At 42.8% G+C, this 25,442-nt stretch overlaps 3 protein-coding genes across 4 annotated transcripts; 1 reads left to right on the forward strand and 2 right to left on the reverse strand.

Moving 5' to 3' along the window:
- Positions 1–254: 254 nt before the first annotated feature.
- On the reverse strand, positions 255–4,697 carry LOC117778075 (UAP56-interacting factor-like). The gene is made up of 9 exons (XM_034613325.1): positions 4,529–4,697; positions 4,226–4,369; positions 3,971–4,134; positions 2,406–2,551; positions 2,044–2,116; positions 1,835–1,887; positions 1,572–1,646; positions 1,107–1,233; positions 255–776 (listed from the first exon to the last, which is right to left on the reverse strand). Exons 1-9 carry the CDS (start codon positions 4,599–4,601, stop codon positions 675–677), a joined length of 957 nt encoding a protein of 318 aa, XP_034469216.1. The 5' UTR covers positions 4,602–4,697; the 3' UTR covers positions 255–674.
- cpdp (CPD photolyase) lies at positions 4,697–10,565 on the forward strand. Of its 2 annotated transcripts, XM_034613322.1 has the most exons (11): positions 4,697–4,969; positions 5,149–5,519; positions 5,622–5,770; positions 6,565–6,747; positions 7,087–7,245; positions 7,804–8,002; positions 9,143–9,295; positions 9,494–9,615; positions 9,723–9,882; positions 9,967–10,264; positions 10,306–10,565. In XM_034613322.1, exons 1-10 carry the CDS (start codon positions 4,950–4,952, stop codon positions 10,113–10,115), a joined length of 1,665 nt encoding a protein of 554 aa, XP_034469213.1. In that variant the 5' UTR covers positions 4,697–4,949; the 3' UTR covers positions 10,116–10,264; positions 10,306–10,565. The 2 variants fall into 2 exon arrangements, with proteins under 2 accessions (XP_034469213.1, XP_034469214.1); XM_034613323.1 differs by lacking the exon at positions 10,306–10,565 and having other exon boundaries at positions 4,697–5,016; positions 9,967–10,187.
- A 7,426-nt stretch (positions 10,566–17,991) lies between these two features.
- LOC117778338 (neuromedin-U receptor 1-like) lies at positions 17,992–21,828 on the reverse strand. Its single transcript, XM_034613838.1, has 4 exons — positions 21,699–21,828; positions 19,756–20,476; positions 18,508–18,741; positions 17,992–18,287 (listed from the first exon to the last, which is right to left on the reverse strand). Exons 2-4 carry the CDS (start codon positions 20,441–20,443, stop codon positions 17,992–17,994), a joined length of 1,218 nt encoding a protein of 405 aa, XP_034469729.1. The 5' UTR covers positions 20,444–20,476; positions 21,699–21,828.
- Between the last annotated feature and the right edge of the window lie 3,614 nt (positions 21,829–25,442).

The raw sequence follows: 25,442 nt of genomic DNA on the forward strand, positions 1-25,442 counted from the left end.
ATAACGTATTGTATTTAAATGCATCCTCTTTCTACTTAATCTCAAAACTCATACGAGAAGACGGTGCCAAATGCAGAGAGTTCTGTGTATAGGTGAAATACTTCATATGCACGTGCAAACACCAGATGTCTGTAAATCCACATGTCGGTGGTGAGTTAACACTTCACAGGCAGCTGCCACTGTTTGATGACAAGAGAAGATGGAGACCTGAAACATGTTCGTCATCAGTGTGCTGAAGACTGATGTGAAGCTAATACAAATATCACACTTTTAAAGAGACTCATTTATTTGAAGAAACATTACAAAACTATTCTCAAAAAAGAAAATCGGAAGGAATCGGGGAACATACGTGCCACCCACGCAAATACATAACAGTCCTCTGAAAAAAATACTCTTCACAATCATGACAGTCCAGAGTCCAAAGGGGGAAAAAATCCCTCTCCTTCCGAGAGTAGGACCTCCACAATACAAACGGCTGCATACAACGATAAGAATTATGAACGGGAAACCTTCCATTGACATTTGAGCAGTTGTGCACGTTGTGCTCATTTGTCCCACGATCGGTTGCCCACTCACCACTTGCAAAGTCAAGAAACATGTCGGTGGGGTTCGCTGTGTGGGTCTGAACAGGACAAAGGAGCTTCCGAGTTTTACTTAGTCACTGTTTTTGCTGGCTAACCCACTGTGACAAATCGGCTGCCTTTACCGCTTTGTGCCATCGTGGTGCGCTGATCTTTCATGATGCGGAATCGCTCGTTCAAAGTCATCGACGTTTGCTGTGAAAGGAATTGGGTGAACAAATGTTTAACACACTTTAATGAAACTACAAACAAGACCAACGCTGAGCCGATAACTGATAGTCTACAAACACCCCATGTCAGAACTGATCTAATTATAGTAAACCTATTAATACCTACTGCCTGCCTTTGAGATTTGTGGCGAACTGTAAGTAATTCTGGGACTTTAATATTCTTTCATATCTGTCGTACTTGTCATAGGCGTTACATTTCAATCACTGTGGCCTTAAAGTCTTAAATTTACTTGTTGAAATCTGCCTATGACTGTGTATTCAACAATATAGAATCAACAACGTAGGATGCTCTCACCGGTTTGCCAACACTGTTGATGTCAAACTCTAGAGGAACACCTTTTGGTATTTTCTTCTCTACTGCTTCTATCTTGACTGGAACAGGACTGACAGCCAGGGGGTGTAGGGTCCAAGCAGTGGGAGGCCTGTGAAGAAGTGGCAGAAACTGTTGGTTGAATCTGGAGGTGTCTAAGATCATTGTCAACATGTACAATTCCTCAGAGAGGACACAAAAGCAAACACATCCAAACTTGATCAACACTAGGTGCTGGAGAAAAGTGACGACAAACAGAAGACACATCAGTGGATGCTCACATAAACTTCTTTATTTGACCTCACAGGTAAGTTAAGTTCCTGGCACTGCCACTGATTCTGACATGTAAAATCCCACATGTGTAAATATAATGAATAGAAAACTGGATTAATGGAAATGATGTCTTAAACTATGTGAAAAACCAGTGGGTTTGTGTTGAGTGGTACTAACTCAGGCTGCGTCCTGGCTGTGGGGTTGTCAATTGAAACAGTCAAGATCCCGTTGTTGGCTGTCGATGTGCGCCACCTGGTGGACAAATAGAGGCTGTATCAATATCACAAGCACAACAGACACTGACCCTAAGATGGCAAACAATGGTCCCCCCAACCCCACCTCTCCAATGATTCACATCCGTAGTGGGACTTCCTCTCCCCCTGCACACACAACAGAGTAGCTGCTACTACAAAAACAGGCTGGAGCCTACAAATACTCACTGGCGAGTTCTGACTGGAGAGCGAGGACTTGGCTTCTGCACCTGAGCTTGTACCTGCCGAGCGACATGAAGAATAAACAGTGGTGCATTGACAGTTGGATTAGGTCTGTAAGTACACAGATAAACATTTATAACTACATATACAAACAGAACATGTTCTAAAAATATATTTACCAATGACCTGTAAATCCACAAATAAATATCACGTGCCTTGAGTCCCCTGCGAAGAAGAAATGTGGCCTGGCGTGCTTCCCTCCGAGTCTGCTGGACAGGTGGCAGTGGTCTGAAGGAGAGGAGCAAAAAACAGAGTTGAAATACAGCCGAGCAATCTCTGCAGGTAACAAGTGTACTATGAACTGTACAGTTGAACACATAAGCCTTCACTCATCTAAAAGAAGTTTAAAATCCAACTGCTTACCACATTCCACCGATTAAAAATATGTTTTGGGCCATAAAAAGCCAGAGTGGATTCTTACAGCACACCCCCAAGTCTCCATGCATTAATAAAGAACCATACAATAGTACATAATTGCACCATTTGACTGTATGAGTTGTTGTAAAGAGGTTCTCACCGTCGTCGCAGCTGAAATGGTCTCCTGACCGATGTGCTCGGGCCTCTCTGTGGATCCGGCTGCCTGTACAGTCGCCTCTGAACCTCCGGCTTCCTGTACGGAGTTTCAGTGCGTTGAATGAAGGGCCGGGTTTTCTGTCTTGTTTTCTGAAAGAGGAACGTGCAGTGGGTGCTCTTCAATGCATTGTAGTTATAACCAAGGCAAAGCATCCACAATTTACCCTGCAGGGAAGATACTTTTGTTTCAGCGCAAAATACACATCAGGAACGGGAAACTTCCATTTTCCTTCGGTTGTTTTACCAACATCCACACGAGAATTCGTTCATCTTTATTAAGCCTAGTTTAAAGGCACAGAAAGCTAAATGACAACACTAAAATACACTACGCTGATTATCTGAGTTAATGTCTGATATGATGTGAGGCAGTTTGATCATTTAAGTAAGAAGAGACAGAAATAAGAATGTAACTTTGATAAGAATGAGAAAGATCGAATGAATCCCAGAGTGATGACATAACTCAGTGTTTATTATGTAAAACCCATTTTAACTCTCACTCTGATAGAAAAAGAAAGAAAAACAACAAAAGATGTTGTGTTGGTTCAAAGTTATAATCACAGCTGACAAGGCTTTTGTCATAAGATGACAATTTGTAAGTGATTGGGGGGAAAAAAACTGCAACATTTCCAAGATTGTCTGGAGCAAGAGATAATGTCTTGTTGCCAGGTAACAGGATGTGACCGCTGCCTCTGGGCGTGAAGAGGGTCGGGCAGAGCCAGGTCTTCACAGCAGGAAAAGTACAGTTTGTTTAGTCTCGCTTTTAGTCTCTGCAAGCCAAGAGGGGTTTTGTTACCAAGGTAACTGCTCTGTCTTCTTTTAATTGTTCTTTGTCAGCAAGTGCAGGTACATTGAAGTTGCAGAAGTTGTTTAAGCTTCAATATCAGTCTCACATTGATTCAGTCTCACTGTAGACTGGATTTTCATTGATTAATCTTTATGAATCCAGCAGTGAAATAGAGCACGTGTGAGAGGTTTGCGTTGAGGAACAAATATGAACAAACAAATAAATCAATGTAGCAGAAAACCCTGCTGATGATAAGAGAACAGTGATCTCAATTCAAAAACCTACCTAAGAGGCTGAGAGCTCTACTGCAGCTTCTCAACATGTACAGACGCCTTACATCAACTGAGGTGATTCCTATGACCTGAGCCATCGCTCTTCTTTATTCAAACTAAACAATACATCGGAAGATTCTCAGCCATCCAGGTCATGGTCTCTTCAGAAGTTGTAAGTGTGCGTGTGTGTGTGCATGTGCGTGTGCGTGCGACCCCAGACCCACAGAGGTTAAACACCTGAAACCTCCCATAAGACTTTTGGTTGAGAGACGAAACCCCTTCATGAGACAGTTCAGCTGACTACGTACACTTGTACAACTTCTGAACAAACCCAACAAGGTCAGTCAATGAGATCTGTGACAAATACCAGTGATGCTGCTGGGAGATATTTCAGACCAGTGTCTGCAGCTGCTGTCAGTGGACCATCACTGGCATGGAGGTGTCCTCCATTACCTGGTTGATCGCTGCTCTGTTCAGGGTGCCCACTCGTTTGAGCAGGGCAGTGGGCCTCCTGGCGGCCAGGCCTGTGATGACCCCCTGACCCCGCCGTAGCCCCTGCAGGGGAGGGACCCTCCGGTTTCTTAATTTAGGCGCTCCTCCTCGGGGTGCGCCACCTCCTGGTAGAGATAATAATAGCTGCATTAGTACACGTACAGGGCAGGTTAGAAGAGGAGTAAATGACTGACACAGACACACAGACAGACACACCTCTCTGAGCGGGTCCCACAGCTGCAGCAGCCCGCGGTGACACCTGTGTTAAGCGGCCTTTCTTCTTCACCGGTCTCCGGCTCCGTGTGGCCTGTCGCCTCCTCAGCTGCTGCTGCTCCTTCTTGTTCAGGCGAATGATGTCATCTGTTAAAAATAATCACACGAGCAGAGTAAACGACGGCGTCTGAATGAGACCCACGTAGCCAGCTAGCCGCAGACGCCCTCCCATCACTGAGCGCCGTCAGCTATCATTAGCTCGGGCTGTATTTTGGTACCGTGACGGCCGGCTGCTGAGGACCTTACCCAGCGACATGTCGACTTTATCGGGCACCGCTGGTTTCCTCTCCCGGCCCTCCGCGAAGCCGCCTGTGTCCATGCTTAAAAGCCCGTGAAACACGCAGGGAGCGAGGAGACGGAGCGTGGCAGCTGCAGAGTCGCGCTATGGCTTCCTCTCTATACGATACAGCGAGAAACCTCCTCCCAACGTAAGCGGCGCCGCGCATGCGCCGCAGACGCAAAGCACTGTGGGCGACGTAGTTCCAGCTCACCGACAACGCCGTGTTACAAAACCCAAACACAGGCGGGCGCGTGTAACTCGTACCAGACGCGTTCAGACGCGTGTTAAGAGTCGCAGCCACTCGTCGCGTCGTACACTGAACACTGAGAGTCAAGTTAGTTTCCCCTGCTACACGGCGATAGAAGAACTGCAGGATCCATTCGCTGCATGTTCTGCATCTGGAGGAGGTGAGTTCATCCGAGAGAGGAGTTTGTGCAGCGTCGTCGTGCTCCTGGTTTGTTGCCTTTGATGTGTGCACGTTTCTTCCTGTATTTAATCCTCATGGTTACTCATAATGTGTTTTGCAGTTTAATAATTTCCGTGTTTTTGTTGTGATTGTCACCACTTTCTCTGTGGTCCCTCGCAGCTCTCCCTCTGCACAAAGGCGACCCCTGACGCTCACCTACCAGAGATCACCAAGGCCACTTCTCTCCCTCTTCACCGGTTCGTTCTCCAGTGTTTCCACCATGTCAGATAAGAAACGCAAGGCTGCTCCCGCCAGTAAAGAGCGCTCCGCCAAGCAGAAGAAGCTGGCCCCCACGAAGCAGCAGGAGAAGCAGGAGGAGAAGCAGCAGAGGACTGGGGGCTGGCTGCAGGACCTGATCATGCAGCAGAGGTCAGAGGAGAAGGAGATAAAGTTCAACAAGAAGCGTCTTCGAATTCTATCTGACGCTGAGAAGATGAAGCAGGGCTCAGAGGGAGTCCTGTACTGGATGTCGAGAGACCAGAGAGTACAAGGTAAACACCTGCACAACCAGCACTGAGCCATTTCCCTTCTCTTCATGTGTCTAATGGCAGTGTGTGTGTGTGTTTGTGTGTGTGTTTCCTCTTGTGTTTCAGATAACTGGGCTCTGATCCACGCACAGAAACTCGCTGTGAAGAAAAACCTTCCTCTGCACGTCTGCTTCTGCTGGTTTGTCCCAAAGTCAGAACTGTCTACTCTGAGACGTTACAGCTTCATGCTCAAAGGACTGAAAGAAGTCGCAGAGGTGACTGAAAGATTTAGTCTGGATGCACAGATTACATCCAGTAATTCTAGTAGTGCACTAGTCAGTTTATCAATATGTTTTGATTGATGGGAAAGTCACTACAGTGTATAATTTATATTCAAATAAGTTAAACAACCAAACACTTTTACGCTACTTTTTTACTAGCTAGAAAGTCAACATTTATGGTTTTAAGGAATCTACCACTGGAATTCAGATCTGGTAAATGGAGATTGGTATTTGCGTTTGTATTTCCAAAATTATATTTTTTACATTAATAGAAAATTCGAAACAACTTTAAATCGACTTGAAGTAAATTATGAAGCAAAATTCTGTCCCGTTTTACACTGTTGACCACACTCAACAAGCAACTTTAGGATGTTGCCCTGGTTTAGGGTAATCACAACCATTTTGTTTCACTTTATTTAGATGTTTAATAGAAGAAATTATCAATTGATCTCTTAAAGTGTTAGATCGAATAATGTTGGTTTGAATTAAAGTCAATGACAAATCTTTGCTTCACGTACAAACTCAAATCTCATGCAGGTTTATTTTACACACTATGAATTTTTTATTATGTGTGAACATCGCTTTAACAAGTACGAAAGAAAAAAAGATTATAAAAACAGTTTCATCTTGAGTTAAATGAGCAACAACAAATTTAAATCGCACTATACAGTCAGGGGAAGAGGGTGAACGTGCATAAATGTTGCTTTCTTCAGTGATATGTGATCCACATTGTTAAACTCAACTTAGTCCACTAGTCCTAACTCTGTTGTTCTACTCTTAACAACCAGGAATGTAAAGCCTTAGACATCCAGTTCCACTTACTCCATGGATCAGCAGGGGACGTTCTCCCCGGCTTTGTGTCTGATCACAACCTGGGGGCAGTGGTGACAGACTTCTACCCTCTCAGAGAACCTCTGCAGTGGTTAGAGGACGTCAAAGAGAAGCTTCCTGAGGACATCCTCCTCAAACAGGTAAAAGCTCCCTCTCTTGCTGATTGGCTGCTCTGCATTCTTTAAGTTTTTGTAGTATATTTTATATTAGAGTTTGACCCTGCCTCATTCTTACAGTAGAGGGGCACTCTGAGAGCACTTTCCTGCACCAAGGCTAACGCCCTATCTCGCCACGTCAGAGCAAGTGGTAGAAAAAAATCTTTGGGTCCGTCCATTTATTTGGATAGTTTTAGTTTTAGCTTAATCCTGCTAAATAACAAACAAACAACGGTCCCTGTATGAAATATTTAAATTCACATAATCCAAATTTGTCTTTATAATCTGATAACGGAATTTAACACATCATTGTCCTTTTTATAGGTGGATGCCCATAACATTGTTCCCTGCTGGGTAGCGTCACCTAAACAGGAATACGCCGCCAGAACGATCAGAGGAAAAATCACCAAACTTCTGCCGGACTTCCTCACTGATTTTCCTCCGGTAGAGAAACACCCCGTCCCTGCTACAAGAACTGCTAAAGTAAGTGCTGCAGTAACGCCGAAGGGAACATTCACGCTGCTGTGGATCAAAGTGAATGTGTTATTGAAAGATGGAGAAGACACCAAGTGTTTTTATGCCACATTCAAGGACTTTTGGCTCGGTTGAGACCACGCAAACATATTTAGTCTCATCCTGAAAATATTATTTGCCTTTGAAGTGTTAACTAAGATCAATACAATGTGAAATTAAGCTGTCAGAGAGTCAGACTGCTGAAATTAAATACCGCTTTCAATCTTTAGCTCTCTCCTCTCCTCTGCACATCGTTTATTGATGAGTGAACATAAACAGGCGTTTCTTTTTACGACTGTGAAAAGTTTTTAAATTTCTATCTCAGTAGCAGCTTTTACTGCTGTGCTGTGATGGATAAGCCAATCACTTGTGTGAGAGTACTCTCCTAATTTGAAGGGAGAGATTCAGAACTTTCTCTGCTTTAGAAGTTTGCATTTCACTGTCACAACACAGTGGAGATTTTAGCTCACCACTGGCCGCTGTGACTTCTACTGACTGTTTCTGTGTCCTCCTCTCTTCACCTCACAGCCAATAGAGTGGGAGAAAACTCTGGCCTCGCTGCCGGTTGACAGAGAGGTCGAGGTGCCGGAGTGGGCCAAGCCTGGCACCAAGGCGGGGATGGCCATGTTGGAGTCCTTCATTGATGTACGCCTCAAACTGTTTGAAAACAAACGCAACGACCCAAATGTCAGCGCCCTCAGCCAGCTCTCCCCCTGGATCCGCTTCGGTCAGTAATCTATATAATAATTCAGAAACGTCTGTCTGTTGCTCACATATCATCTTTCATCTTATCGTCTTCACACTTGGCATGTGTATTGTTAAGGGCCCATGAAAGTGCAGTGTTGAATTTGGTGCGATCTGGACATGTGATACGTTCAATATTAATAAACAGGCAACCAGCGGCGCCTGGGACTCATCAACGACGTTGGTGATCCCGACATCATCGTGTTCTCGACAGCTGATAATCCTGTTAGGGGCTCTGTGTAAGAGATACGATAACAGTTTATTGATCCACACACTGGGGAAATTCAGTTGTTACAGCAGCAGGCAGGTTAGAATGAGGTAGAGAAGAGAATACACGTATTTAAAAAAGGCAATAGACTGAGTTGAGCTTAACTGAACTCTGAATAAACAGGTGAACAGCTCTGTGTGCAGCTTCAAGGTTCTGCGGACAGAGTCCAGCAGCCAGTCTTGACTTGCTGCGGTTTAATTACTGCAGTTGACTTTTACAATTTCAGAGAAATAGCTGCAGCCAGCATCACAGAAGACTAAACCAACAGCCCATTCCAAACAGGCAGGTTCAGAACGGCCACTGCACTAGTACAATGAAAAGAAAAATACTGGGCATAAATGTAATTAATGTTATGGGGAAAATGTAAGATTTGGTTTTGCTAAACTTTGCAGAAACCATGTGTGACAGTTTTTTTCAACCTACTACAATATTACTTCTTCTTACCTCCTTTTCATTTGTGACCTAATCAACTGCTTGAAACAGATAAAACATTATACTATCCACACTGGGTGATGACCTTCAAACAACTCTAGATTCCATTAACCATCGTGCCGTTCAGTTCATTACTCAAGATATTGATTGTACTGATCACTGGGTTGTTAGAAAATATTAGATGCTCATCATTTACATCCAAGATGCATCAAGCATATCTGAGTCTTAATTTACTGGAGCTTTCTGTCAGAGTAGCTGAGATATTGCAGATCCTCAGCTGAGTTCAAAGTGAACGGTAGTGACGCACAGATCACAGAATGTCTTTGTTTTTTAAATGTTCCTCAACATTAAACTGGGGAAGAAAGTCTCTTCTGTTTGCATTCTCATCTAATCTCGTCTTTAAATTCCTCTTTTCCTTTCCAGGCCACATCTCAGCTCAGCGCGTGGCGTTGCAGGTTCAGAGCAGTGGGCAAAAGGCCGGTCAGACCGTCGCCTCCTTCATCGAGGAGCTGGTGGTGCGTAGGGAGCTGACGGACAACTACTGCTACTACAACAAGAAATACGACAGCGTGGAGGGTCAGTGGAAAACGAATCAGTTCACTCTGCTGTAACAAGTGTCCCATAAGTGACCTCAGCCAGATGAGTCATCAGCTCACAATCTGAATTACTTTGTCCAAATTACAGGCTTGTACTGAGCGTTTGAAAGGATTCAGATCTTTCTTTGTATTTTCACAGTTTCTGTAAAATGATGTATTACGTGCTTGTGTTTCTCAGGTGCATATGAATGGGCTCAGAAGACCTTGAAGGACCACGCCAAAGACAAGAGGCCTTATCTCTACACACGGGAGCAGCTGGAGAAAGCAAAGACGCACGACAAACTCTGGAATGGAGCTCAGGTAAAACACTGAGACTGACCAGGTCTCAATGTGTCTGATGTAAACCTATATGTTTGTCTGTTTTGGTGCTTTGTTTCCAACTGCTTGCTATTACATGTCTCGTTTAGTACCAGCTGATCACTGAAGGGAAGATGCATGGTTTCTTGAGGATGTACTGGGCCAAAAAGATTCTGGAGTGGACATCGTCACCAGAGGAGGCGCTCTCCATCGCCCTTTATCTAAATGATCGCTATTCGCTGGATGGCCAGGACCCCAATGGTTTTGTTGGTAAGCTCATTCATTAAATAAAGCAAGTCACTAAACACTAATAGACTGCATTGTTTTCCTCACATCTTGATTTTCCTCCTGTAGGGTGTATGTGGTCTATCTGTGGCATCCACGACCAGGGCTGGGCAGAGAGACCTATTTTCGGAAAGATCCGCTACATGAACTACAAAGGCTGCACCAGGAAGTTTGACGTCCCCCAGTTTGAGCGAAAGTACTGTCCCAAAAACCTGTGAAGCTAAACTGCATTGAGAAAGGGAAGGAAACGCAGGAGCTGGTCCACATCTATTACACGTTCACCTCAGGGAGAGTTTGGACAGCATGTCTAGTGGCCGATTTTTTGTTTCGTTGTTGTCCGCTGCTTCAAGTCCAAAATATTAGGTATGTTATAGCACAGTCTATTTTTACTGGGTAGACATGTTTAAGTAATGTTTTATCATTACTGTAACTGTTCTCTGGTATTTGACTGTAGTGTGTTATTTTGTTAACTTAAAATTAGATGATTATCTGTGGTTTTTCCTTTGTTGTTACGCTACTTTTATACAACGGCTTCTACTTTTGATTTTTACTGTTATGTTACAAAGAAGTTGCCTTGTTTGGGACCACAGTGTTTAAACTTCGGATTCCTCTTGTTGTTTAAGAACTTTAAACAAATTAAAGTCATAAACCGTTTTCTGTTCAGCAAAGTCACAGTGTCGTGATTCATTCACAGTTCTCCCATTCTAACTTGTCTCTGAAGAAAGCAACAAATCCACTTTATGTTGCCTTTTTAAAAGACTAGTTTGATTGTTTTTCAATGAAAAGCAGACATTCACCCACAGTCACTTGAAATTAATTGCATTTACAGTTAAGTAAAGACAGACTTTGAAGTTTCGCAGTATCTGCAAACAACTGTGAAAGATCTGTGACCTTTTTAAAATAGCATTGATCTTGAATGGCACTCAGTACACAATAGAGAACACACTTTGACCAAGATCCACATTAAATCGTCTTCCATTATGTGTCAGTGATGACGCATGTTGGCCACACTGACGTGACAAGAAATCCAAGCAAAACCTCAAAAAACTGATTATATTAGAAAAACATGCAGTTGACTCCTCTGTGAAATTAGCTGAGATCAGTCAGGATCACTTTGTCACGATTTACCCATTTATTGCACAAATGGGAATACAGTTACGGCTCCATTCTTTGGATGTTCCCTGGATTAGCCAAGCATCATGCTAAGATAAAACAGGGAACACGGCAAAAAAAACCCAGTGGGCGTAGCAGGCAAGAATCATTTGTTCAAGATGAATATCATTGACCACAACCATGTTTGGGCTCAGTGCTAAAAGGTGGAGGCTGGGGTGGTGGAGCCAAGTTGCCGGCAGCAGGGCATGGGTGGCAGTGTAGCTGAGCAGGGATCAGTGAGGAGGAGGTCGTATTTAAAGGGACTGCTTTGTCGAGAGAACGGGCTGTGATTGATGAGTGACTGACAGCTGAGCACATGACTCCATGTCCTGCATGAACTAACGCCATGCTTCATTTGTGTAATTTTTCCAGTTACATGTTAACCGCAGAGTGGAGGCCGACTAAAAACTCGACTACAATTTGTGAATATCTGTGCACATTTTCAGGACAATTTACCAGCTACTCCTATATCAGGTGAAGGAAACAACACACCAACACGGACATCACATTCAAGCTGCTAGTGAGGCTAAAAATGAAAAGATGAGATCTCTCACCTGTTCTCTGGGGGGGGTTTGTCTGTCTCCACTTTGCAGATGTTTGAGGTATTCCAGCACGAGAGCGTGGGACGTGTGAACCGAATGCAATCGCAGCAGAATGTTAGTGTCCTGGGATTCACCTGTCTGAGTGGAGAAAGAGGAGAAAATGGAAGCAGTGGTGAGGGTTTATCCATCAAGAGGTCCCTTTTATCTTTAATATTTAATATTTATAGTCTCCAAAGTACTTTTTGCTAACACTGACACCCACGCTACTGTTGTAAATATGTGTTTCTGCATGTGAGCTTAATCCCAGCAGTGGCTTTTCAGGAGGAGGAAAATGGAAAACACCTTCATATTAGGAAAATGATTTCTTCATATACTGGCGGACATTTGCCCTAGATTCTGTGGTCAAGTGTTAATATTTTGGACTTGGTTATTTTCCACCTATTCAGTCTTTATACAAGCTCATTGTGTTCATTGTGAGGTGAATGCAGTGGGTGAGAGGGCACTGTGCTTCACCCTTTGTTGAGTTTTCTAATTAACCTAACCTGTATGTGTTTGCACTGCGGGATAACACACACACACACACACACACACACACACACCCACAAACACACCCACAGAAGCTAGGGTGGACTTGAATAATGCTTATTCTGACTCACTATACAATATGAATACATCCATTTTCCTAATAGTAGCTGTACAAGAGGTCGAAATATATTCTAGTAGTGTTTATTTAAATTAGTGAGTTAAAGGTCTAAAGCTCCATCATTGCAGATGTGTTCCTTTTACCCTTATAGACAGTATATAAAGTCTGGATGTATTATAAGTATTATGTGTATATATATATATATATATTTTTTTAAAGTATACATGATGTTAAGACGGAAGACATGCCTGCCCCCAAAAGTAAAGCCAAATAGTCTTGATCGCCCCTAGTGGCTCAGACTGTCCTGACACCGCAGCTCCAAACTGCGATCGCTACAGCGTAGACTCTGACTCCAAATGTCGTCATTGGTACAAATTGACATGATCGTATCCAGGATGTTTTGCATTTCTGGATAGTGGGAAGAAGGGAAGACATGTCGTCCATCTTTATATACAGTGTAGTGGAAAATTCAACTGACCAGTGTCTAAGGTATTGGAAATCCCCCTGACCAGGTGTCTAACTGCTGTGATACTGTCTACCTGACAGGATGGAACCCTTATTTGGTGGTGTCTCACTGCTATAACCTTGATAAACAGGGTGCATGCCCTTATTTGGTGATGTTTTTCTTCCAACTGCTACAGCGGACGGACAGACACAGATGATGATCTCATGTCTTTCATGTCTTTTTTCATATTATGTTTCATGAAACGCCTCTTTGTATAAGTTCTGGCTTTTGTGAACTTGCGGCCAGTTCCATTTTGAGCACCCGTGCTTGTTGTGTAACCTCTGCAGAGCTTACTATTATAAAGACTCAAAGGCAACTCCAGTCTGAGAATTTCATTATTTCAAATCTCAAGATGAATTTCCATCACAACAGTCTATGCTTTTACTACAAAGCCTGCGTGAACAGCTTCAAAATAGATAATACACAGTACACAACATTTTTTCTTCGATAGGGATGATGTCAAAAGATGAATCTAGCAAGAAATGGAACATCTGTTTAGGAAGCAGCTCATTATTTAAGAATGTGAGGGTAAAACGCTGGAGACGTGAGATATGTAGAAATGTCAGATATTCACATGTTCGAATAAGTTTGTCAAATTAAGGGAAAATGAGCCCAAAGATTTAAGATTTTGAATGAACCAATCCTCTGCTTTTGTGGAGTCACAAAGCCAACGTCAGTGACAGTAGATATTTGCAATCAAAGGGTCTTAAATGATCTATGATGTTTTATGAATCATTTCCAAATCTTTAGTCTTGTATTAGCATTTAAACAGATTAATTCAAAATTGAACATTATAATCTTCATTAAAAGAGGATTAACTGCAAGGCTGGGTTGTTATACTGCATTTTGTATACTGGAGAAAGACCATTGTGAATTTTCATGAAAGTGTATTTTTGTATCAGCAACACAAATTCTTTAACAGACTGTAACAAAAGACTATTATGAGTTTCAAAAATTTCACAAAAGTCTACAACGTTAATTTGAGCCAGAAAAGAACAGTGAACTAAACACTGCCGTCCAGCTCCGGCTGCGTCTCATACGAATCAATGTTAGCTTTGTTCTAGCTTCAAGTGACAGCTGTTGTGTTGCTGTGTAAAGCTGTCTCCAATTTACAGAGCTTGGGTGTGTGTACAAAACACTTCCATGCTTCAGATGGGCTTGTTTTTCAGGAGAATCCAGGCTTTGACATGGCCCCAGTGATGCCTCCACCTTTGCAAGCTGATGTATGACGACTTCCACAGCCCGAACTGACAGTCGCTTTATGTTCTTAAGTCACAGTCGACTTCCTTGAGTCAGCAGTGCACATGCAGTTAGGGTTTCAAATGGATCAGAAGAGAATCTGAAGGACAGATGGAAAGATAGTTTCCTCTGTTTATAGTTATGTCAAATTGTTTGATGGTTTGCATGAAACCAGTTTTATGCATCACTTCACTGCTGGATGTCAGGTTTTATAACTGAATATACTGCTAACACTGAATTGCACAGAGCAGCTGATGGAGCCGCAGCCTCACTCTGCTCCCTGTTCATCGGGTCAAGGATGTGGTCTCATGTATTACCAGGGCCTTTTCGAAACTGCTCTTGTTGGAGAGTCATTCGTGCTCCATCAGTGTCAGACCCCGTCCACACACTCGTCCCATTATCAGACACCTCGTGTCATCATTTACGCAGCGAATCACATCTGCTCCTCCGCGGGAGGAATTGGACAGTACAAGGACGTACACATTCAATGCAGAGACGTGAACAGCAGCATATTTGTAATCTGTGTAAGATGTGAGAATATTCCAACTCCTGCCATTCCAAGCCTATCAGCACTGACGCTCTCCTGAGTTCTTTTGGCAGCTGGATTTGTATGATACAACTCTTTTACTTTTTAAGAGGGAACAAAAATGAAGAGGACATGGACAAAAGTCAGCGAAAGTTCTGAAGATGCGTATCTGTTACTAGATTTCAGATATCTGTTGTTCTTTACTCCAGATCTTTACTCTGGCTTCCTGTCTTTTAACGAATTGACTTCAAAATCCTGCTGTCGATTTAAAAAGCACTGAATAGAAATATAGTATATCTAATTATTCTGCTCCCCATTAACTCCATTAACAGTTCACTGGTTGCTGCCCTAACAGAGTGGACAGAACTTGTCTACACTGAGCCTGTCCACTTCCCATTAATCCCTCTGCTCCTGACTGTGTACAAGAGGACTGACTGCAATGTAGTCCTGAATGAATTGGCATGAAACGTATTAACACCTGATTCTGCACAAAAACACTACATTTTATGATTATTTATATATATTAAATATTAATATATGTCATTGTCATGGGTTAAGGGCTGAGGATGTCGCACCTTATACAGATATTAAAGCACTTTGAGGCAAATTTTGTTTTGTGATATGATTGGTGAGTTAAGGATTTACGACAGCACACCTTGATGTTCTCTCAGAGTAATAAGGAAAATAAATGGAGTGGAACAACCCTCTTGGCCAAATGTAGCTGCTGCTTTGTAGTCATGGCGACGTTAATAACTGGTTTCCATGCTTATACAAAGACAATGTCTGATTAAACCAAAATGGTGAGTGCCATTAAGTGTCTTACGGTGCTTGAAGTCACGAGTACTTACCACAAAGATAACTCACCACCATTGGAATTGTGCAAATCTAATCTGATGGAACAATATCTATAAATTCTTATCAAAACATACAGAAAATAATCAGAGTGTTTTTTTAAATGTTGCAAGTCTTGAGCGGGTAAGTTCTCATTACATTAGATATTCTCTGTGGGTGATCTGTAAGTTTTGCAACGACAGTATCAGTTAAGTTTCTCTCTTCCTTTCATTATGTTTTGAGTCAAAGTAAATTAAACAAATGATGAAAACAAGATGATGTGAGGCTCAGACTCAGACCCCCCCCCCCCCCCTCCTACAGCTCTTACCGAGCATCTCACTATGGTCTCTAATTTTTTGATTTGATGGGTTCCAACACTCCGGCTCTCTCTGCTCATTTCCCTGTGTGAAAGTCAGAATGAAAACACGTCGTATTCCTCATTTGGGTTGATTTGTGTTTTAATTTCACGGCTCCCACATTCTGCTCACACAATTGGTTAAAGTTAAATGCGTTTCTCGTGTTGTTATGTGAGAAAGCCGCGGGCGGGGATAACAACCAGTCTCTTGAAATGCCATCACTGGGATGATGCTGTGATCTGAAGTGGGTCTATTTGCAGAGGCAGCGTGCAAACAGCGTATTCTGCTGTGGAGCTAGTGGGTTTACTGACACTCATTAGTGGTGGTGTGGCACACTGATAACACTGCACCATTACAGAGTGATTTAATATTTATATAATCTAATTTCTTCTCCCCCCCTTGTTAATTTTCTGACATATAATCGACCCGGTGACATCATCCTTCCCTTTAGCCTCGACCCCTCGTCCTCATCATCTCCATGAGTACAGGTTTATTTTTATCCTGCACTGTGTGCCACCTAAAGCTGAGCTGCAACAGCCCTGTGTTTCTGTGGCACGCCTCATTACTCATAAATAACCGGTGTTGTTTAAACAGAAGACATTTTTGTCCGTCTGCTGGTCGCTCTGCAGGCGATTGAATATAAAACCATGTGCAAAGACTCATTCCTAATTTCTCAAACAGAGTCAAACCAGAAATAGGAACAGTAACCCTCTAACCACTAGCACGGATTTTCAAAAGCAGGTCATACATATGATATCAAAGGGAAACATACACACTTTCATTACATAGTAGAGACCTTTAACAATAATCAAAAACATGATGAATATTCACATGTCCTATATACTGTACAGGTCATTTTAAAGCAGTTATTTCATTTGTAAAATATCGATACCGCAATTTAAAATGAGGGAACTTGAATATTAATACATTTTGTTAATTGAGCTTTACACAATTTAAATAATATTGTACATTGTATATGAATAAATTTGTGTAAATGCTGCGATGGTCTATATAATCATAATGCCTTATGTATTTTATATATTCATATCATTTTATGAACATAATGTAAGTAGTTTTAAGGCACCTGACTAATTAGCATTGTGTCATATTCAAACCATCCCATCATTATTCCTGTTTCCCTTTATTAACTTTCATTTCTGTTTCATCCACACACACTCATTGTACCTTCACTCTTCATTCAATAGGCAAGCATGGAAATGTTGCCTCGCATTATACAGTAAATACCATAAATACATTACATAGAAATGAATTAACGTTGAGGCTGCTATATGGTTGTGTTTCCATTGCATAAAAATGCTGCTGTGTGTATTTTTATGCTCATTTCATTGTTCGTCTGAGAATTGACTGAATCCTCATTTTATCTTTTATTTTATTGTTCCTCTATTCTAAATCGGTTTGGAGCTACTATTGAATCTGTGTTGGGACGATGAACAACTTTCTCCCAAAAGATATTCCCTGATCTGCTGTGTTGATGACGAGGGTGGTAGCTCCTAAATATCCCATGAGTCCCATTCACTAGCAAGGACCACACCATCAACGAGATGCGACACATGAGAATTTAAAGGATTCTTGGGTCTTAGTTTCTTTGTGGGGAAGCTTTGGACTGGGGATCTGTTGCAGCAACCTGGCGGGATGGGCCCCCTCAGGACCCTATGTAGAGGAGCAAGGAGAGGGAAAAAGAAGGGGTGCCGAATAGGAGAATGGAAGAGGGGAGAGGGTTAGGATGATATGCAGTTGAAGAAAACATCATTTTCTTTATTTTGAATACAATATATACATCTTTTTTCATCTATCTGCTCTGGTGGCTGGTTTCTGGTCGGCTGCAGGCAGTCACCTGACATTACATGACGCGTGTGACTGAAAATGCATTACGCAGCCATGAAAAAAATAAAGGCCATTGCCAACAATGGAGTCAGAGTCAGATTGGGGGAAGCCAGCATTGCAAAAGTAGGTAAAAGACAACAATCCATGTATCACACTGAAAAAGCTTTCAGGGAAGTCAGAAGTTTTAAAGAGCAGAAGATGTCAGTGTTAAATCAACGTACACAGAACAGGAGATGTTTTTCCACGAATAGGTTGAGAAATGGTCTTTTATTCTCCTAATGGATTTGGACAAAGCAGGAGTTACACACCCTCTAATCACACCACTGCTCCACCCAACCAACCATCACCACTTGTGTCCTGTACTTGTTCAATTATTCATTTTGTTGTTTAAGTTGTTGCCCATCTGTGTATAATATCCACTGACCTCCTTTGGCCCAGACGACCCTAGGTCCAATTCATAGTGGCATTTTCTCGCTGAAGGTGCTGTGCCGGGTCCTCTGTGACATGGAGTATATCGGCCAGCTGTTAGAATAACAAGTCGCGTGACTGAACATTTCTCTGAACCTGGTGGACATGAGGTTGTAGAGGATGGGGTTGATGGCAGAGCTCAGGTAGAAACAAACTCCGGAGATGATGTGGACGTGCTCGAAGAGCTTGAGGTGCTGCTGGGAAGAGGTGTCGATGTAACTCCACATCAAGCGGTCCACGTGGAAGGGCGCCCAGCAGAGCCCGAACACGACCACCAACACACCTGGATCAGGAGGATGCAATCACATAGAGTCACAGAGAACACGCTAACAGAAGCAGACACACGATCGTCAATCCAATCACCAGCATGTGACAGACGGCAAGACAAAGCTGAAACACAATAGTCAAAAGGAAAAAGACAAAAATAACAAATGCTTATGGGCTCGAGGGCTGTTAACACTCAGATGCACACATACTCAAAACATAACTGAAAAAACACCTACACAGCATCTTGGTGACTTGCATGTTGCGTTTGCTCAGCTTCTTTTTACTTGACCCGGAGACACTTTCCTCTCCAAAGCTACACCTGGTGTCCGCCATGGTCATGATCTTCTCGTTGCGGAGCTGCAAGCCAATGAGCAGGTAGAGAACGCTGATTATCAACATGGGGAGCAGGAAGAAGACCAGCGTGGAAATCAGGATGATCAGGTTGTACATCCAGGTGGGCTTGACCACATCTGAGGATGGAGATACAACAGTGTGGAGAAGCACAGATCTGAGTCAGGTCATGATCCCAGATGTACCAAGGGCATCATCGCTTCATATGTCAGAGCAAAACCTTTGAGCACTTTGTAGCCAGCTAGGCAGTTTTGCTCTAGAAATGGTTAGTCTGTGAGTACATAACACAAATACATACATATATATATATGACCCTTAACAGATTCCTTGACATGATTTTGAAAAAATAAATGAGTCTACAGCAAGATTGTATTTAAAGATGGATGACACCTCTGATCCCCCAAAGTAAAGCCAAAGCATCTTCATTGCCCCCTGGTGACTGGCTGCAGTATAGGTAAAAGATTCTGTGAATGGGACATGGACCAAACTAAAACGTACACGTCATATCGATTTCTTTCACGTCATTTTAGCTAATTCTTATCACGCTGCTGTATGTCAAAGTGTTATTTTTCTCATAAGTTTGGTTTGAATTAGTTAGTTTATGCTATAAAAATTAGATGAAACATCATGATTGACAGCTGAGACTGACTCATGATTGGTCGAGTGCATGTACAGTATCGGCCTCGCTAGTGTTGACACTTGACCCAAATGTGTAAGATGGCAGTGCTTGTATATATCCAGGATATTTTATCTTCATCTCTGGGTAGTGGAAGGAAGTGGAGATTTTTCATCCATCTTAATATTCGGTCTATGGTCTACAGCAACAACAATTTTCGTTTGGTTTTGATGGAGGGCCCCTCGGCCTCTTTTGCCTGGGGCCCCCAGGTCCCTTTAAACACTCATTCATTAAAATGGCCTGCAAACCAATGACATACCTATCGGCCTCAGCTGTACTTTGTGTTTAGTGCTAATTGGAAGATGTTAGCATGTGAACATGTGAACTAAACCTTTAATATTCCTCCATTTCAGCACGTTAACATTATCTTTGTGAGAATATTTGCATTTGGTCTCACAGCAGTGCTACAATGGCTCTTAAACAAAGGGAAAAATTGAATATAAAGATTTACACATACGGCAGATTGTAGATCGAGGAAACGGTCGTCCAAACCTTGGAGGCAGCACCATGATGCCGTGCAGGCTGGTGTTTGGCACAGCACACACCATGGACAGAACCCACAGCATGAAGATGACCCTCCTGACGTGGGCGTGCGTGGTCATGTGTTTGACTTTCAGGGGGTGGACCACAGCCACGTAGCGCTCCCCACAGAGGGCGGTGACATTGAGGATTGAGGCGAAACAGACGGTCTCAAACAGGAAGGTTTTGAAGTAGCAGCCCCCCTCGCCGAGCAGGAAAGGGTAGTTCTGCCACATGTCGTAGAGCTCTAAAGGCATGCCCAGCAGCAGCACCAGCAGGTCAGACACCGCCAGACTCAGCAGGTAGTAGTTGGTGGGCGTCTGCATCACCCTGTAGCGTAAGATGACAGCGCAGGTCAAACAGTTGCCCAGGACGCCCACCATGAAGATGGCGAGGTAGGTGACGCAGACGGGAGAGAAGACGGGGGACCGGAGAGGCCCCAGGTACCTGGCCAGGTACTCCTCCTCACTCAAACACAGCTCATCTAGATCCTGCTGAGTGGCGTTGGCCAGCACCCACGAGATATTCATCCCACACGCCACAGCGGCCTCGGGGCAGCCCACGCCACTGAAGACTTGGGCACCAGATGTGAAAATAGCTTTGAGGGAACAGTTCAGCTCCAGCATGGTGATGTTTGATGGTTCTTTGCAGCTCTAAACCTATTGAAAGGAATAAAAAGGTGGAAATGTAAGCACCCCACTGGTTTTACACAGTTCAACCTATTTATTTATACTTCTCAACCCGTGACGACAGTTGTGTAATTTCTTGGCTAAGATTGAAAAAATAACCTTGATGGTGTCTTAAGCTGTCAGTGAAAACGTTCCTGCCAGCCCCCTTCTACAATGACTGGAAAATGTCTTAGTGAGCCCATGTGAGAACACAGCAGGACGGGTGTGTTGATGTCGTACACAAAAGTGAAAAGAACATCAATATTTTAGGATGAAGAAGGTGTCATACACGTAGAAAACAAGGATGAAGATGTCAACTTGGAATTACAGCTAGATTCTGAATCTTTTGGTGATGAGGGCCGACGCCGGTGTTGATGTGTTGTAAACAATAACACATGTTGTCCGCAACAGAATTTCTACGCTATGTTATACCTCCTGCATGACGCCACTCATCTTTTCTTTGTTGTGAACGCATCTGACTCGAACAATCTTCAGCTGTGCTCTCATAAAGAGGCAAACTCCGGAAAATGTCCTGGAGGGGGGGGGGGGCCTCGTAGCTGCGGCCTGAGGCAATATCCCGCTTTACCTACCTGTTGAAATGTCCCTGTTTGGCAATTTACCACAGGAAGGTTCTAGCCAATAGGATTATAAGATATGAGGTTACCTCAATTTTGACCATTCCTTTCTAAAAATCTGTGTCTTGAGAGTCCCTCAGCCGTATGAAACTGCGACACTAACTTTCTGGAACACCCACTTTCAGCTAAGAAAGTAGTCTTACATAATGTGATTACATTTGGATTCTAAAACAAAAACAACTCTCAGAGAGATGATTTGTTGAAGTGAATCTATTTATAATTGACTAGTTCACATAAACTGCAGCTGCAACTGAGCTCTCATCCACATCAGGGAAACTATATGCTCACAAGTGGAAGCAACAGGCGGCTGAAAACCAGTTTCATGAATTAATGGAAATTGTGGTATCACCATAGCAGCAAGAGCTGAGATGTTTGACACAACTTGCCATATTCTCTGAGCTTTAGCCTTTTAATTATTCCAACATTCGGCAATTTTCTCAAATAGGTTTGGTATTGTCTTTTGTTCTCACACAAAAATTAACTTAAAGACTAACAAGGATTGGATATAAACAAGGATTTTTTATATCCATTCAACATAACAGAGATAATTTCATTTGAGGAAAAATAAAATCACACACCTTCAGCTTGCGGGTTCCATGAGGCCTTTTTCCTCTTATTCACAAGAAATGAAGAAATGAAGACATGTGAGAAGATGTATAATCACCACATTTCTCTGCATCCTGACTTTAGTTGTCCTGCTACTTTACCTTCACTGCTTTGCTGCTTCAATGCGACGCAGCTGCCTTGATTTTATGTATTTGCAGCACTCCTTTATACCCCACCTCTCTCTCTCTCTCTCTCTCTCTCTCTCTCTCTTTCTCCATCACCAGAGCGTATATGTAGCCTGACACACACACACACACACACACACACACACACACACACACACACACACACACACACACACATTTTTGTACTTCCGTCTTAGCGAGGACACTGATTGGCATAGTGTATTCCCTGTAGCCCCTACCCATTCAATCTACACCTATTTCTAACCCTAACCCTTAAACTAAGTCTTAACCCTCAAACAGCCCATCAAAACTGGGTCAGAAAGTGAGGACAGGTAACAATGTCCTCACAAAGAATCTGAACAAATACACACACACACACACACATTTTCACATCTTTTATGTGAACCTAGAGCCTGTATACCGCAATCTTCCATTCTATTACTTTTCCCATTGAAAGACCAAATCATTTTCAAATTTGAAAACTAAGGTTGAGATTGCTTTGACCTGTGGCTTGAGTGTGTGCGGTGTATGTGGGGGTGCACATAAAAAATAAATCTTTATTCTCATCACTATTTATTCAAAGACAAAAATAAAAATCCCACTCAAATCATTACTAAGGACATTTTGATATACAGTTTAGATATATATATATATATATATAAATGAACTATTACTCTGTTGCCTTCGACTCGGCGATTCCCAGTTTTCCGTCTGCTAATCATCATTATTATTATTTATCAGAATAGGCAGCAAACAGTGATCATGATTGTGGATGTAAAATACAGAACACCACCAACCACAACCAAAAAACAAAACACCTACTGCCACTTATTTGTCCAAACTTTAAACTTGCATCAAGTTTTTTTGTCTTTTCTTTTTTCTTAATCGTGCATTTTTATAAGAAAGTGACATCACTTTGAGGCATTCATTGTTCCCAGAGGGTGAATTTTAATGACTTAATTATACCCTAAATAATAATTCCCTGAATTTCCTCCTAAAACCAACACATGGAATCTCATCAGTTTATTCACTTATCATGAGAAATATGTCTGTATGTATTAGATGAGCGGGGACTATAGGGGACTGTGGTTCAGACATTCATGGTTCCAAGAGGACGAATAGCATAGCAATCAGATATCACTGTAATACGACAACATTATAATTAGTTTTAGTACCGTTGATTTACTGGCACAAATCGTTTTGTCTGACCTCACCACAGACACTGAGAATAGCTAGAGAAAGACAATTGTCTCCCTGATTGTCTCCTTTGCGGTGATATTAAAATGAGTCAATTTCATATCCAGTTAAAAACTCCTTGTAGTACGTTGAACTTCTTTTCCCACAGTAACTCATCAGCAACTGGTAAAATCTGTTAAATGACTCCGTCTGCACTTTATGCTCCATTTCAATTACAAGCAGTGGATCTCATGTGACAGTTACATTTGACCCTGGTTTGACTTGGCGGACATCACTCCTCTGACAGACTGACTCAGTTCAACTGACTGACAGGGATTGGTCTTCTCCTGCAGGGCTGCTGTCAGTCGGAATGAGACCTCACTGAACCCACAGCACTGATTAACAAATTGCGTAGTGCAGATACACAAGAATCAAACCCTGTCCCCCTTGTCTGCTAAACTGGTAGTCAGATAAAATCAGGCATTATTTACCTTGGCAAGACACATTTAGTAAACACCACTACAGTTCCAGGCTAACACAAACTGCACTGTGTGATGGGCAAAGTTTCATTAGGTCTAATTTCATCACATCTGCAGCTCCTCGTTTCGAACGAGAGTCTGGGTAAAAATATCTCTGTGTGTTTTATGTGAGCAGATGATTTGATCTGAAGTGACTCATGTAATTCAGTATCTTTTCCCCCTGAATCAAACATACAGCGTATGAGTCACTGAGTGTGCTATCATGTTTGAACGTTAGGGCGTAGATTAGGCAAAGTGAAAGCCTAAGTAATGACACCGATATTTTTGAGGAAATATTTGATTTGCTGAGGAGCATCCTACGCAGGACAGGATCGGGCAACTCTGTGCACATAAGTCATCATCGGAGCTTCAGTCAGAGGGCAGAAAATTAACAGTCGACTGCACGCGTCGGAATGACTGCGTCTCGTACCCGCACCTCTCCACATATCCCTGCCTCCCCCCTCGTGTGGGTTACTAATTCGATCACAGCTTTTGATCCCAGTGCAGGGGGCTCCAACACGTCCTCGGCAGCTGGCATGTTCTCACTGGTGCGTCCATTTAGTCATGCATTAATGGTGTCAGAGAATCCCTCAACATGTCTGCCGGGTCTGCCACCGGAGTCTGTGATTATTCCTTTTTCTGACAGGTTTCCGCAAAATGATGTCCAGTTTTCCCGAAGTGTGACCACACAACCAAACATCACTCTGTGCTTTGTACAAACTGGGTTTCCAGACATGAGCGCCGCAAAATTTCAGAAAAATGGGTTTAGATATTTTGCTGGAGTTTGTCTTCCACAGGAGACTGTCAGGAGTCAGACATGTTCACAACAACAGGAACACTTCTGAAACATTCATGTGAGGGCTGGCGTCTGGGTAGAACATGCAGGAGGCAGGACGTGATGCTGGTCTGCTGGTTTTCTCCTGGTACTCTGGCGTCCTCCCTGCAGTCCAAAGACATGCAGATTTGAGGTTAGGTTAATCTGAGACTCTAAATTGATTGAAGTTGTGACTGTTAATGGTTGTTTGTCTCTGTATGTTGGCCCTGTGATTTGCTGGGGACTGAGTTGGGATTGGCACCGGCCCCGTGTGATCCTCAGAGGATAATCGCTAATGATAATGGATGAATGGATTCTCAGATGGGTTTAATCGGACATTTTACTGAGGGTCTGGCAGGACAGGTTCTGGAAAATGTCTGGAGCAACTGCCTCGGACATTGACGTTCTCACATACAGCCCATCTGGAAAACTTCAGGAAATGGTCCAGACTTCAGTGCATGTCTGAAAGCAGCTGTATCACAACAGAATTCGTTCTTACTTGCCTTTGGTGGCATTGATTCCAGTTTATTTGTTCGTCAGCTGGTCTGTGATTGTGTCACCACAGACCTCACAGTCAACAGTTTTCATTGGAACTGGTGTTATTGGAGCAGGAGTAATTTTTCAAGGCTGCGAGCTCTGCAAACACAATTACATTGGTCTCCACCGTACTGGACGACGGCCAGAGGGGTCAGAGTCAAATCAAACCAAGACTGGTTGCATAGATGGAGCAGTAGTTCCTCAAGAAAGAACCAGAAAAAAACTATGCTGTTCAAAATTATGTTAGATTATTATGACCTTTTTCCTCAAATCACGTTTTCATTCAATTAAAAGATGGACGGATTCAATTTGGTCACTTTGACTCAATAAAACTTTGCCTTGAGAACGTGTTATCTTAAGAATGCCTCAAGAGAATCCTTTCACACTTGGCACAACTGTCCATTTAGACACACAGATTAACTGTTTTGATTTGGGTTGTCAAAGGTCAAAGGTCAAGGTCATGGTGGCCTCACACAACATGTTTTTGGCCTCCTCAATATGATATCTCATGCCTGTCTTTAAGGAATTTCTTCAAAGTTTGACCAG

The sequence above is a fragment of the Hippoglossus hippoglossus genome, chromosome 17 (genome assembly GCF_009819705.1).
Source record: "Hippoglossus hippoglossus isolate fHipHip1 chromosome 17, fHipHip1.pri, whole genome shotgun sequence".
NCBI classification, from domain to species: Eukaryota; Metazoa; Chordata; class Actinopteri; order Pleuronectiformes; family Pleuronectidae; genus Hippoglossus; species Hippoglossus hippoglossus.